The following is a 14,171-nucleotide window of genomic DNA, read 5'->3' as shown; positions in this document are numbered from 1 at the left end:
TTTTTCTTTATCGCAAACGCATCTTATATAGAATTACAAGAAGGTTAAAAATCGAAAACTCGGTTTCTATAATAGTTTCGACAGGTATTATGATGTCGAAGAAAAAAGACTTTATTATGTAGCTTAAGTCGGACACGGGGCGGCATGTGTAACAAATGACATCTAACATCCATCTACAATGCATTGTTATGGTTATTGTATAGCGGAGACATTTGATAGAGACCCCCGTTGGGAGCGAAGAAATGTCAATGTAAGCTTAATTGTGACCATCCGGTGTGTCTTCAACAGGGTTTTGTTTCTTGATGGAGGACACTGTATAATAATACAATAACTTGTTTTGTTCGGGACTCGTTCTCACATCAAAGTTTCGACTCGTTAGTATTTTATGAGGAATATTTCAAGCGAGACTTTATATATATACTTTTACTTCAATTCGTCTCATTAATAATTATGAAGGAAAAAATTCATTTATTATAGATCTAATTTAGGTTTTTTTTATTTTCAAATCGGTCAAAGACTTTCTAGGAATAGACGTCGGGTATTCTTATAGTCACGCATTAACTGTTTCGGTGTAGGAGTGGTGATCAAACAGCTTAGCCCTTACCCAACTCCGATCTTTTGGTATGCCACGTAAACCACTTCCGGTCGAAGGTCGAAAAACGCATAAGATATCCAACTTGTGAGTCAAAAATCGTTTCTTTTTCCCCCTCAAGTGTGCTCTCACGCTTTTATGCATTCGATCTTTACGAGAAAACTCGCAATGCATAGAAGCTTAATAGTAGACCCGAGTTATGTCTCAATAGATAAATAGAGTATCCAAAGAATATCTGACAAAAACGAGAAAGAACATTTATATAGTCTTCTTGACAGTTTTAGATACAGGAGAAAGATGTCCCTGCTAGGAGGTATAATCTTTCAAAATCTGACAGCCGTGAACTGTCAATATGACTGGTGCTTTCCTGTCGGTCTTAGGCAGTTAGATAGGAATTCAGCCATCTTAACTCCCGAACCAAATGACATTGTCGTCAGATGTGAAGCGCCGATTTGTGCCGCAGAATAGCAACTTCTTCTCAACCCCCTTATGTAGCTACGATGTCATTCGAGTAAACCTGTTCGCTAACTATTGTCCTTAACTGGGTCAACGAGACTAGAAAATTAGCATATATCCTCACTGTCACTCTTGTTTTTTTTCTAATTAAGTTATTACATTTTTAAATGGAGGCCATTTTGAATCGATTCACTTTTATGAACTTCGGTATCAATTAATATAAGAGCTAGACTCGTTCTTTTAAATATGAAATGGGTGTAAGGTCATTAAGGCATTCATTTTAAACGTCAACGAACCCATTTTATTGGATATAAACGTAAAGTACGATTAAACAGGTTATGAAGAACTTAAAATTTTATATCATAAAGCAGTTTTAAAAATATTTTTTTTTCCAGTAAGAACATTAAAATATTATCGAGTTCATTTCGCAAAAATGATAAAATGATTGTATGAATTCGTATAAGATTCATGAGAAACTTTCATGAGAATGAAACACGCAAAATGATCATATGCAGCCTAACGTAACAGGAGGTTTTTGTAGTTTTCTATCGTTAACATTCCATTCAATGGTATTCTTCCATTAAAAAAAACAATCAAAATGATGAAAAACTTGCTATGAAGCCAAAGCGACGTCATAATTTATAAAGGCAAGAAAACCAAGCTAGATAATTTTCGAAGTTTTCGACTTTAGTAAACAAGTAAAAGTTTACTTTCCAGCAAACAAAGACGTAATATAACAATCCTAATTGATCTTTAAAGAATTAAAAGTTTTCGACTTGTTTACGAAAGTTTAAAACATAGCATAATTGATCCATTAAAAAAATTCTTAAAAACTAATTTATTAAATTGCTTTATGACATTTTTCCTTTTTGTAAAAGTGCTTAAAATTTCAAACAATTAAAGTCATAAACCAAACCACCAACTTTTCGACTCCCCAAAAGGAGATAAGCCATATGTTAAGATGTTTGGATAAACAAGTTTATTATTTCTTAAGAGATTTTATTGCCTGTTTACAATTGCCTATAGAAGAAAGACAGTGACTTATCTTAACGTGAATGGGTTTCTCGTTCTCCCCTTTTATCTTATTTTATTTTTTCTTTTTTTTTTATAAATCTATTAAATTGATCTGATTGGGAATAGAGTTTACCTTCTTTTTTCGCTCAGTTTGCTTTCTTCTTCAATCTCGTTTATTGTCTTTATTCGAGAAAAACAAGAACAGGAGAGAAATTGCCGGTCCGGTCAAGTTGATGAGAATGTCATCAAAGACAGTTATGGATAGACGCCGACCATCAGCCTAGAGGTTTAGACGGTAGGATTTACTTTCTGACGTTCTGTTGCGGATTAATGTGCCTTGTCTTAGCTCTAATCCTCCACCTTATCCCGGCGTCTAACGAGGGATCCCCAGACGTTCGAATCACGTGACGGGGGCGACAATCTCCAACCGACCTCCACCCCCGTAATGTCCGGACCAATAATATCTGAGCTTGTTAATAGGGATTAAGCACCATTTTTTTATTTTTTTATTTTATTCTCTTTTTTATGAGGTATGAGCCGAATTTTTCTAATACTAGATATGAGCGAAGTTTCTTTTTTTTTTTTATGCGAAGAAATCTTCAGTTCAGTTTTGTTAACTCGATTGTTGCCCTTATCGGGATTCAACCACCGGATAATATGATCGTCTACGATTTAAGTCGAGAGAGTCATTGAAAATAGGAAAATGGACACAACAATTTATTGAACAGCGAATGCATCCGGGCACATCTCTAGGTCGTCGCTATCTAGCATTTGAACTGTCGCCACATCTTTCACTAGAAACGATCTTTCCCAGCTTCTATTTAGTGGCATTACACTCGACATCTTTCTAGAAAATCGTTATGGGTACAAATTAAACATTTATCTTTATCAAAGTATTTTTTTTATGTTCTAAGTTTTTACTGTTTCCTATAAGAAATAACAATTCTTTCATCAGAAATGACAAAACGGTCGGGTGTGGGACATTTTAAAGGGAAACAATTTTTTTGTCATTATATCTTTTCTCCTTTTTAAATTGGGGATTTTTACTACTTTTTCTCGGTATCTAAGGAAATTTTACAGCTTATAATTATGATAAAATCATAATTATATAAACGTTAATAATCGATAAAAGTCGAAATTTCGTCTCCCAAAAGATTTCACTTTCGGTATTGAATCTAGGTTAGACAATTTCACGCGATTGTAACGTTAAGTGCGGACTTAATTGTTTAATTTTAAAATAACGGGGATTGCTCTCTTCTAATTATCTTTCGGCAATAAGAAACTGGTACTAAACAAACCGTCTGTCAACAAGAAAAATAAGAAAAATGACCTATTTCTAAGTAATGTTGATGACACTAGCTCACAAAATAAATACACCCTATACTTTCCGGGAATCGTAACCAAATATTAATTACGTCACAGTTAGTCTGTGCTTGCATGAATGACGACACAAAAGACCACGCGGTGTGACCTTCACACGACCAGGTGAGGATAAGAAGGGAACCTGACGTCATTCGCTCCCGAACACGGCTAATGGTTCTTTAAGTGGGGATACACACCAGTTTTTAAGCCCTATTTTTCTCTACGTATTGTCAGAGGAATATTATACCGATCCCTTCTTGGAAATTTTAGGATACTGTTCTTTATTATGTCTGTATTATCTTACTGAATTCGGTATCCATACGAATCATGGGTGAGTTTCTTAATTGTTTTAGATTATTTTTAGCATTATTTTGAAAAAAATAAGCAAATTTTTCAACCTTAAATAAGAAATGAAAAATGCAATTATTAAATGATTTAAGCAATAAAATTAAAAAGCAAATTTTAAAATAATTAATAAGCATTTTTCTAAATGCATTTCACTTTTAAATGTAGTTAATAAGGATTTTTTTAAATTATAAACGATAAATAAAATAGACCTTTAACACTATATATGATAAAAAAAATATAAATGTGATAATTGGAAAGAAAATTTCAACACAATTAATTAATAATTGTGCATTTCTGGAAGAGAAGATTGCAAAACGAGAATCATTTCAAGAACACACATGAAAAACGAGCATTTTCACGGATAATAATTGCAAATAAACACGCATTTCTACAATACAAATGACGTAAGGATATTTCTAAGGAGAGACATAAGCATCTAAAAAATATAAATAAAGGAAAAAAGTCATCTATCTTAAGGTATAATCTTCAGTAGAACATTTCAAAGATGTATAAAAGATAAAAGAGAGTATCTTAGAAATGTAAACAGTAAGAACTATAAATAAAAATAAAATAAGAAAAAATAGATTTCAGAAGAGGTAAAAACCGCGGCAGCAGATTTGGTTGAAATAAAAAAAAAGGGGGGAGTCGATACCTATCTGAAGCATGTTTGATATTCCCGTTTACGATAATTCACTGAACTGTGGTTAACCCACCAGCCAAGCTTTGCTTCAACCGGAAATTGCGTAACCGTCTCCATGGCACGTGCTCTGCAAGAGGAAGTGACGAGATTGCTTGGAATGGTTATAAGACCGATTTTAAACTACCGTCGACAATTTGCTCAAATTTTTTTATGCACGAAGCAACAACCCTTCTTTAGAATCAACATCCTTCGATTCTGTTTTCTTCCTTCTTCCAATCTGTAAGCAGATTTGTAAAAATTGATACTTTATCTTCTACCCACAAATTTTTTTTCTTTTTTAAATTAAGAAAAATTATATATAAATTCGTAATTTTTCTTAATTTAAAAAGCGATAAAATGCAATAAATTTTAATATGTAAACTTAAGGGTTTTTGACCTTAACTTTTTATTTATTTAAAAGAACTAATTAACTTTGCTATTCAGTTGTAATAATTTCCCAGATCGCTTAACTTTGCTCTGAAAACCAACACATCTCACGTTTGAATGATTTTCACCTTTGTAGAACAATGAAGAGAATATTTGATTTGAAAACAAGTTCTGATATTTAGTTTGTTTCAAATGGTTAGAGCCTGTGAAATCTTTTGTTGCTTTTTTCATGGAAAAAAGCAAAAAATAAAGTTTACTTTACCAATGTAATATAGATTTAAATTAATTCTTTCGGTCAATGGAATCGAACATAATTATCCCTTTTTTTTATTTTTATTATTATTATTTTTTTTTATTCTCCTTTATTAAATCACTTTGGCTCTTCAGCGCGTTTTTATTGTTACTTGTTTTTACCTTGTTTTTTGTTATGACGCGAAAACTGAGTGAATATCGAGAGACACGTGACTCTGATTTTACTCAATCGATGCATTACTGACCCTATTCAATCGCTTATGAATCATAGTCGAACTGGGCATAATGCCGACGACCCTAACGAAGCGGAGCAGATGCGAAAGTACGCTTTCCCTTTTTCTGCGGGTCATGTGACAGCAATTTGAGCGCGATGGAGGCGGGAAAATAGCGTTGACACATGACCACTAGAAGCATCTTTCACCTCCGCTGTTTTATTGCCTTTCACTGGATGACCCTGAGAAGGAACGCATCTTTACGTCACGTCGACTCCACAACTTCAGGGTTAGGTGTACACGCTCCGGTTGCCAAATTACTTCATAGACTGATGAACGATCCAGGTGAGGCGGGACACTTACCTTGAAATTTATTTCCATTTGTGCGTGGACACGATCCGCGATATGGTTCCTATAATTAAGATCACGTCCCAGAAGTGGAAAGACTCCATATTAATTTATTTCATTATATTCGTCAACTCCGGACAAACTGAAACGTAAAGTAAGTATTCGTTTCATTATTTTACTTATTTTAATTAAAAAAAAAGGCCCTAATTTATCTTTTATATAGAATATCGTAAAAATTATCGCTCTATAAATTCCCCCGTATTATGTATAAGCATAATAATAAGCCATTCCGAATATTTTAATGTTTCAAGTCCTACACAAAACAGTAATTGCTGACTCACATTTAATGATTTCCTGTCGAACTCGAACAAAAAATATATATTTATAATAGAAAAAAAAAATAAAGATAGATTCTGATAATCCAAAAATTCCCTCTATGTTGCAACAAAGTGCAAGGACGGTATTTAGCCCCGGGCCATTCTGGACATGTCACTTCCCGAACCGTTCTCTGTTTCCGTTCCCCGTGACGTCATACATTTACCCGGATATGACGTAGAACTATAAACAGGCTTCTTTTAGGTTCTTCTAGTAGACGAGATTGGAAAAAGTTTCCAAGAAACAAAATGAGATTTTTTTAAAAAAAAAAAAGAATAAAATAATATATATAAATATATATAAAAGAAAATTTATTTTTTTTATTATCGAGAAATTATTGCATTTTATGTCTCGCCTCGAATGTTTATCGTCTTTCAATTTGTTCCCGAGATGTATATAAAGCGAAATAGAATATTGCCAACCAACCATTGAAGGTACCTGATGCATATGGGTTGCTTATGTACACCTGTTCAAACATTTACTTACATGCAGATGCACGATCCGTGTATGCCTCACTTCCCTCTTTTTCGCTTATTTAGACATTGTGCTAACTGACTGGTAATGTTGGACGGCAGACACATTCGTGTTTGGCAAACATTTCGACTTCAAAAATTTTTAAACAGGTTTAATTATCCATTTTCCCAATCCACTTTTACCGAATAAGCAACTTTTATAGCAATAAAAGAAATATAAATACTACGAATTGTATTTAAAATTCTGTTTTAATTTTAGGAAATGAGTTTTTCCTAACTCAAAAAAAGAATTAGAGAAAAAAAAAACACATACAAAATTCTTTTCTCGTTATTCTATTATGGAATTTACCTTTTTACCAATAACAAATCTGTATGATACAAAGGCTCCACTGAGTAGAACATGCGAGAGAAAAAGACACGCACCTTTCCTTTTTGGATTTTATAGCAGATTTTAAAGCAATAAGTGACATAAATGTAAGTTGAATCACTTTTTTTTTCTGCAAACAATTTGCGATAAACGTTTCCGTAGAATTACATATGGATATATTAACAAACTATATAGATAATGACAAATTAATAGTTAAAAAAAAGAAATTTCACCTCATTATTCTTTCGTTAATAGTTTTATAAGATCTAAAAGCTTTTATGTAGAATAAGTCACTTCGCTTCGGTGGCTCCTAAATGAAGAAAAGGCGCCATTTTGAAGATATGCTTTGTTACTCTTCGTTGACAACAAACGAATGTAAAGCGGCACATAAGTATTATTCGATTGTCATAACGGGAAAATTATACGTGCCACATACACCCGGAATTAATTTCGAATGGATTTTATTTTATTTTATTAAATTCTAATGATTAAAAGTAGTCCGTTTGTCGCCGAGAATATTAGCCGTGGCTAATGATAAGCCTGGCTGAAAATTATTATTGAAGTCCCTCCTCTCGTATAAAACCAAGTTTTCGGCATTGCCAGCGCATCAAAAATAGGAACCTGTATTCAGCGGGAGATATCTTAAAGTATACAGGGGATAGTTTGGCACCCACCCCCACAGGTAAATATAAATCTCCGGGTATGACGAGCCCTTGACAGGTCCATACATCTCGTCCTATCAGAATTACTATCAAACTCCACTCCCCGGTACACTACTAGAACAAATCGGTGTGGATGCATCGAATGGGCTGGCTGAAGGAAAACAATGCAATATTAATCACTTAACCCTTCCCATTTATGATAGTGTGGGAGACACTGTATTACATGAAAACTTATGGACTTTCCACGATAAACACAGATTGACTTTCTTCTAAGAAACGATTGTTACTCGAAAAATAGTATATATATATGGATGTAGACGTATTCCTCTTGACAAGGTACAGATAAGTGCAGTTATTTATCAGCGTGTGGGAAAAGAAGGCTGTCATTGAACGTGTCGTGAAATCATTTTCCATGTGACACCTTATGTGAATACTCTACTTAAATTGCACAAGAATGATGTGATTTATGACTTCATTCTACTTGACTGATTATCTATTTTATAAAAGAAAATTCCACTAACTGTAATCCTAAGCATTTTTATAATAATATTCATATTAAACTCCGCTCTCTTCCACTAAGAATAAATTTATCTTGCCAAGAAGGAAATAACTTACGCCTCTTTCATTTTTTATATATTTATCATCATTTTTTAAAACTTCAAATATGGAAGCAAATAACAGCTTTGTTCAAAGAAAGAACAGTAAAGTTATGGTAATTTCCCTTATTCGCTGTAGCTAAACCAATTAATTTTCTTATCTCTAAACTAATTTCAAATTTTTACTTGAAATTATTTAATTAATAAATAAAACTTCAAAGTATTTCATTTAATAATAAAAATATTTTAATTGTTATAAATGCTGTCATTTAGAATTCACCTATAAACAACAATGACTAACTAAAATAAGGAAGAGCGATCATTATTTACGCTATTATAACCGAATTTACAATAAACATTATTGATTTAATTAGTAAAGATAATCTTTTCTGAGAATAAAGAAATTTTTTCACTCCATTAAATTTTACTAAGAAAGGTCTATAAGATAATATGTTTACTTGTTTTAAGATAAATTGTTTACTTTACAAGCATGGAAATCTTATCTATGGATAAAAGATTTATAATAAAATAAAAGGTTTTTAATTAAAATATTGTATTTATAAGAGGGTTAACCATTAACAAACAACACCTGCAGGGCATTGAAAACTTAAGAACTCTCATCTTTATCAACACCTGCAAAACACTGTATGACTCATGAAATATTTTAGTTAATCCTACCAATAAAGCACATTATAACTTAACCATATTATAAATTTTTGTTTATAGATAATTTTAAAATATGCAATAACTTTGGAACTATAATTCATTTTATGTTTTTTATTTATAAAAAAAATATTAAGCAATCTTTGTTAAAATTCATTAAAAGCACGTTTATTTTAATTTTGTTTTTATCGATTAGTTAAGAAACAGTTTCAAAATATTAGGTTATTAATAATAAAAAAAAGCATTATTTCATCATAGAAAAAAAATTTTAAATATTTTAATGTTTCAAGTCCTACACAAAACAGTAATTGCTGACTCACATTTAATGATTTCCTGTCGAACTCGAACAAAAAATATATATTTATAATAGAAAAAAAAAATAAAGATAGATTCTGATAATCCAAAAATTCCCTCTATGTTGCAACAAAGTGCAAGGACGGTATTTAGCCCCGGGCCATTCTGGACATGTCACTTCCCGAACCGTTCTCTGTTTCCGTTCCCCGTGACGTCATACATTTACCCGGATATGACGTAGAACTATAAACAGGCTTCTTTTAGGTTCTTCTAGTAGACGAGATTGGAAAAAGTTTCCAAGAAACAAAATGAGATTTTTATAAAAAATTAGTGCGCTATTTAAAATATTTTAAAATCTTCTTACATGAGTTAATGTATCTAGAAAATGTACTCCTTCTCTATTCAATGCAAGGATATATTCCATTGGATGACTATCGCCTCTTATCCACTAAAACAAAATGATATTTTTTTAAAATGGGAATTTAATTATCTTAACGAATCTTAAAAATGACAATTACCTTAACGATAAAGAAACAAGATCCAAAAAGAGGCCATTTTTGAAGAATATCTATTTTAAAAATGCAATTTNAAATGTTATTAAATAAATTATTAAACCATTATACTACAAAGTTTATATTTAATTCTAAGATAAAAAATATCCATTTTGAAAGGAAAATAATTTATAATTTGTTGATGTATATTATTTCCTTATAATGGTGTTATAACAATTTTAAGGACAAATATTAAGAGATTTATTTTAGCCTTTAGCCATTCAGTTATCTATATATGTTGACTGACAACAGTAAACACTTAATTAAGAAGTAATTGCACTTTCTACACTGTAGAGACTATGTTTATATATAAATAAATGGAATTTTTTAAAAGATAAATTCTAAATTTACAATAATAAGTAGCGGCTTAAACTGTAATAAATAGCTTATGCTCGTAGTAGTGATATTGAATGAATGGAAGCAGAAACAAAAAGAGGCTCTTGAGAGTTGGAGCAGCTGACAGAATGCATGGGAGAGTGAAAAGAAGATATAAAACATTTATGGTAAAGACCTTATGAATGTTGAGGAACTATAAATAAAAATAAATAAATGATAATGCGTGGCTGATACTAATTCTAAAGGTATCATGATGCAATAACCAGAGAATGCAATAACTATTTGTTCTATATAATTACTGCGTTGTATATTTAGAGAGGTTATTTATATAGAAGCGAAGATGGTAAAGGCTCGTGTTCACATTATTCATGAAAAATTAATGAAATTTTCATATATTCAATCGAATAAAGGACTGCACAATAAAAGAGAATAAAGAAAGAAGACAGCTTTGATGTAGTTCTTTGTTTAGGCCTTACTAAAGCTTATTATTTTATAAATTGTATTGTATTTTATGCGGGGGTAAGTAGAAATATACATAAAAATATATAAATAGAAATTTATTTTATATTTAAAATGATATAATCGTTTATTAATTAAAAATTTATTTTTTAAAAGAATAAAATTTAATTCAGTTTGATTGATAAGATTTTAATTAAATAAATAAAAAACTTTAATTAATATAGATTGTAAAAGGTAAAAAATCGAATGGAATTGATGAATTTATTAATAGAAAGGCATAAAAGGCAAGGCGACTTAAGCGACAAATATGAGAGAATGATCGCCATGTGGCGACTAACTTGTTTAGAACATTGAATTTAGCGCTCTTTCTGGCTTCTCTCTGTCACTCCACGAAAGAGACCACCCATTCATGCAAACTAGAAATTTTCGACCGACACAGCTTGCTATCATACAGGGCCAACTTAACTGCGCCTCGCTATTGGTCTCCCTAGTGGGTGCCTGACCCTGTTAGAGGCTAAGTACCTCATCTAGGAGGTAACTTGATAGATGCCTCCCAGATGCCAGCGTGCTTTCCCTACAGCTACTGTCAAGAGTGTGCATGGAGTCGGGCATATATTCCAAAATGATATACGAAGAGCAGCCATAAATCATAGCGGCTCGCTGGACTGGAGAGTCGTGTGTCAGTGGTGCAAGCCAATCGGAGGTGTTCCTTTCTAACGTCTGCCAGTCAGTTACTACGCAACCGAGAACCTGTCTGGTCAGTGGCAGGCGGGACCGAGACGCGGCTTGCGTAATTCCAACCTCCTCAGGAGCAAAACTCCCGATGACGGAGAGTTGCGAGTTCAAAGTAAGTACTTTGACAGTTGTAATTCCGCGCACTTAACTTTAGCGACCCGCGAGAAACACACGAATTATATCATACGCCACGTAGAGGTAGAAGTTCGATACTTGCCTTTGTGTGTGTGCGTGTCGTCACCGTCCCGGCCTTCCAAAGATAGGCACCATTACAACGAGATATTTCGGGACTCGTAAGATAAGTCTGTGGAGTGAGACGAGAGGGACCTAACAAAAAAGAAAAAAGTAAATAAAAAATAAACGGAGCTGCTCGGTGGATGTCGGTGGTCCGTGGCCACCCGTCGCAGTCGCATCTCGACTAGTAACACATACGCACGGGGCAGGTTCCTCTAAAGTCCCGGGTCACAGGTCACGTGCATGGAATAAGGTGACAAGCGGGCCGAGCCGGGTGTGCATGGTCCGGCCCGGGCCCATTAGGCCTAGCCATTCTACTACACCCTAAAAACGTCGGGAAGGTGTTGGCAGTCGTCTCACTCCGTCTAACGAGCGTCGGAAAGCGTCAAAAATTTTTACCTTGTTTTAGCTGGCTCGAACCTGGCCGGACATAATCGGAAGAACACCGCCAATGGCGAGCGGGCAAGCAATTTGATTATGATAATCGCAATGCATTATTGATAATCATAATAGTGACATGCGCAGAACTGTGTTGTGTATCAATAGTAGAGTTTGGGCATCTTACAGTCTTTGTCATTTTAGACGCCGACTTTGTATCAGGATGTCACGAAGGAAACAAGCCCATCCACGACATATTGACACGATACAAGAGTTGACGAATCTGCTGGAAAATGGTGAGTGCCTTTTTTCTTCTTTTTCTACTTTTTTTTGCTTCAAATTTTTCCAAAAGTAATTGTCGTCTGCTACATTCCGACTCTTCTTCCTCTCGCTCTGCCTCGGATCGAGCCTTTTATTCGGATAAAAATAACTCGCCCGGATGAATACACGCTGGCAGCCATCGACACCGCTGCCACACACTACCCACCGAAACCGGCCCGGACGCTCACCGTTTCGACCCGAGCCGTACCCCACCGTCGCCATTGCCGAGCGGGGGCCATCATCCCACTTTGACAGCACCGACGTGCGGGCCACATCACAAACACTTTGCCACTTGGCGCCTGTGACGGGCCAACGCGCATTTTGCCGCTCGACATTCAGGCCTATAGGCATCACCATAGGCCGTTGACAGTTCGGGCTTCCCTGCTCTATTTTCGATTCTTATGCGCTTTCACTTTTATTATTTCGCTCCTCTTTTTATTTTCGGTGCTCCCCATTTAATTTTTTCTTTTAGGGATTCGGTTTTTGCATCCCATTTTTATTTATTTATTTATTTTTTTTTGGAAAGATTTGCTGATTGGATTATCGTCACTCCGGCCCAACTGGAGAAATATTTTTAAATGGCCAAAAACAAACGCGTTTATTTTTTTATAAGAATATGTTTCTATAAACGAATGGTTGTTGAAGGTTTGAATGGAAATTAAAACTTAAAAAAAAAAAGAAAATTTGTCGAAACGCATCACTATCAACCAATAACGGAACTGTCTAGCAGTCCAATTTTCCAGCAAATAATTCATTCTAGTTAAATTATGTAAAGAAAGTCTTCAGAAATTAAATGGGGACAGAGAAATGTCACGAAAAAATTTTATTATGAGTCGGAAAGGATAAGAAAGTGCAAACATACCTATTAAGAAACCAGCATGATCTGGTGGAACCGGAACCTTTCATTATGACAGTTTCCCTCTGACGGGACGGAAAATTTTAATATACTTAGACTGATATATTAAATCAGAAAGTGAGATTGATTAAAGAGGGAATGTTTGTCATCCCCCGAAGCAACAACAGCATTTAGGCTACTCTACTGTTACTCGTACAGAGATCAAGTGGAGTGACATGATAGATTTTCATAAAGTAGTTCTGGAAACGTCGTTTTTTATAAGGGGCCCTTCTCTTCTTCGATTTGCATCGACAGACATACAGCAGAAATTAAATAAGGCTTTAGGATTTCCAACTAATACCACGTGTTCCTAGGCCTACATGGATTATTGGCCTAAAGAGAATTTTGTAATAAAAGGGTTATAAGTAGTTTCTAATGACTTTGTTTGGGGGTTTAGAAATTCGGTTTCTGTATAAACAGGCATGTTCACTGAATTGTAAAAAGATTTAAGAATGTGTTAATTATTTTAAGATTAGTATTATACAGTCCATTTAGTTTAAAATGCTTGGAGGTGGGGAGGTAACTTTTCCCACAGAAGGGTTGTGGCCACCCATAGTGAACGTATTGGAAAAATATGTTATTCTATTCTAACCCATCCCATAGTTAAATATATTTCTGTAATGGTCCGTCCCATCTGAATTTTGCAATTCTGGTTTGTTCTATTGTTATCGTCTTGTATACATTACTAGCTGCTGGATCAACACCAGTTTGAAAAAAATTTTAGTTTATGGTTGTCACACAATGCATTTTTCCTGTTAAAATTATACGTGTAGACTGTTGCGTACCTGTTAATCCCGACACTAGAATCATATGTACTGCATTGTACTTCTTGGAGCCTTTTGAATCAGTAAAAAGGCTTCAATTGTAAACAAAACCACGCTGTTTGCTTATTTCCAAATTTAGACCAATATTTAGGATGGACAAACGTGAAAATTTGCCATTATTTAAAGGGATGCGAAGCGATTATATTGTAAAACGATCGGAATGTATTATTAATACGTCCGGTGTTTTAAGATCAATAAATAAGAGCGAGTGTAAATTTTAAATCAAACAAATTCAATCAGATTGGCAGGAAATGAGTAGATTTGTATCCATTGAGGGGAAGCCATCACCAGCGTCAGATAGGGACATTTCTAATTGTCAAATAGTATTCGAGAGCATAGTTCGAAAAGTGTTTGCCTC

General features: G+C 34.0%; 1 protein-coding gene and 2 long non-coding RNA genes across 5 annotated transcripts in view; 1 reads left to right on the top strand and 2 right to left on the bottom strand.

The window, feature by feature from the left end:
* Positions 1-5,787, bottom strand: part of LOC111621844 — a 64,974-nt gene extending 59,187 nt beyond the window's left edge. For both annotated transcript variants that reach the window (XR_002756136.1, XR_002756135.1), the window contains exon 1: positions 5,666-5,787. This is a non-coding gene — a long non-coding RNA (uncharacterized LOC111621844). The remainder of the gene's footprint in view (positions 1-5,665) is intronic.
* The window catches only part of LOC111621842 (sal-like protein 1), a 58,990-nt gene continuing 50,500 nt past the window's right edge, over positions 5,682-14,171 (top strand). The window contains exons 1-2 of one of the 2 annotated variants that reach the window (XM_023364106.1): positions 5,682-5,804; positions 11,978-12,069. In XM_023364106.1, coding sequence (XP_023219874.1) covers positions 11,997-12,069 — 73 coding nt within the window. In that variant the 5' untranslated portion in view covers positions 5,682-5,804; positions 11,978-11,996. Of the gene's footprint in view, positions 5,805-10,707; positions 11,274-11,977; positions 12,070-14,171 lie in introns of those variants that run through there. The other variant, XM_023364105.1, reaches the window with a different exon arrangement.
* Positions 9,446-9,668, bottom strand: LOC111621843. Its single transcript, XR_002756134.1, has 2 exons — positions 9,599-9,668; positions 9,446-9,528 (listed from the first exon to the last, which is right to left on the bottom strand). It is a non-coding gene; the product is annotated as an uncharacterized LOC111621843 (long non-coding RNA).

This window comes from Centruroides sculpturatus, unplaced genomic scaffold (assembly GCF_000671375.1).
Source record: "Centruroides sculpturatus isolate CEXI.00-Female unplaced genomic scaffold, Cexi_2.0 scaffold327, whole genome shotgun sequence".
In the NCBI taxonomy this organism is placed as follows: Eukaryota; Metazoa; Arthropoda; class Arachnida; order Scorpiones; family Buthidae; genus Centruroides; species Centruroides sculpturatus.
This window is presented reverse-complemented; position numbering and strand designations above follow the sequence as displayed.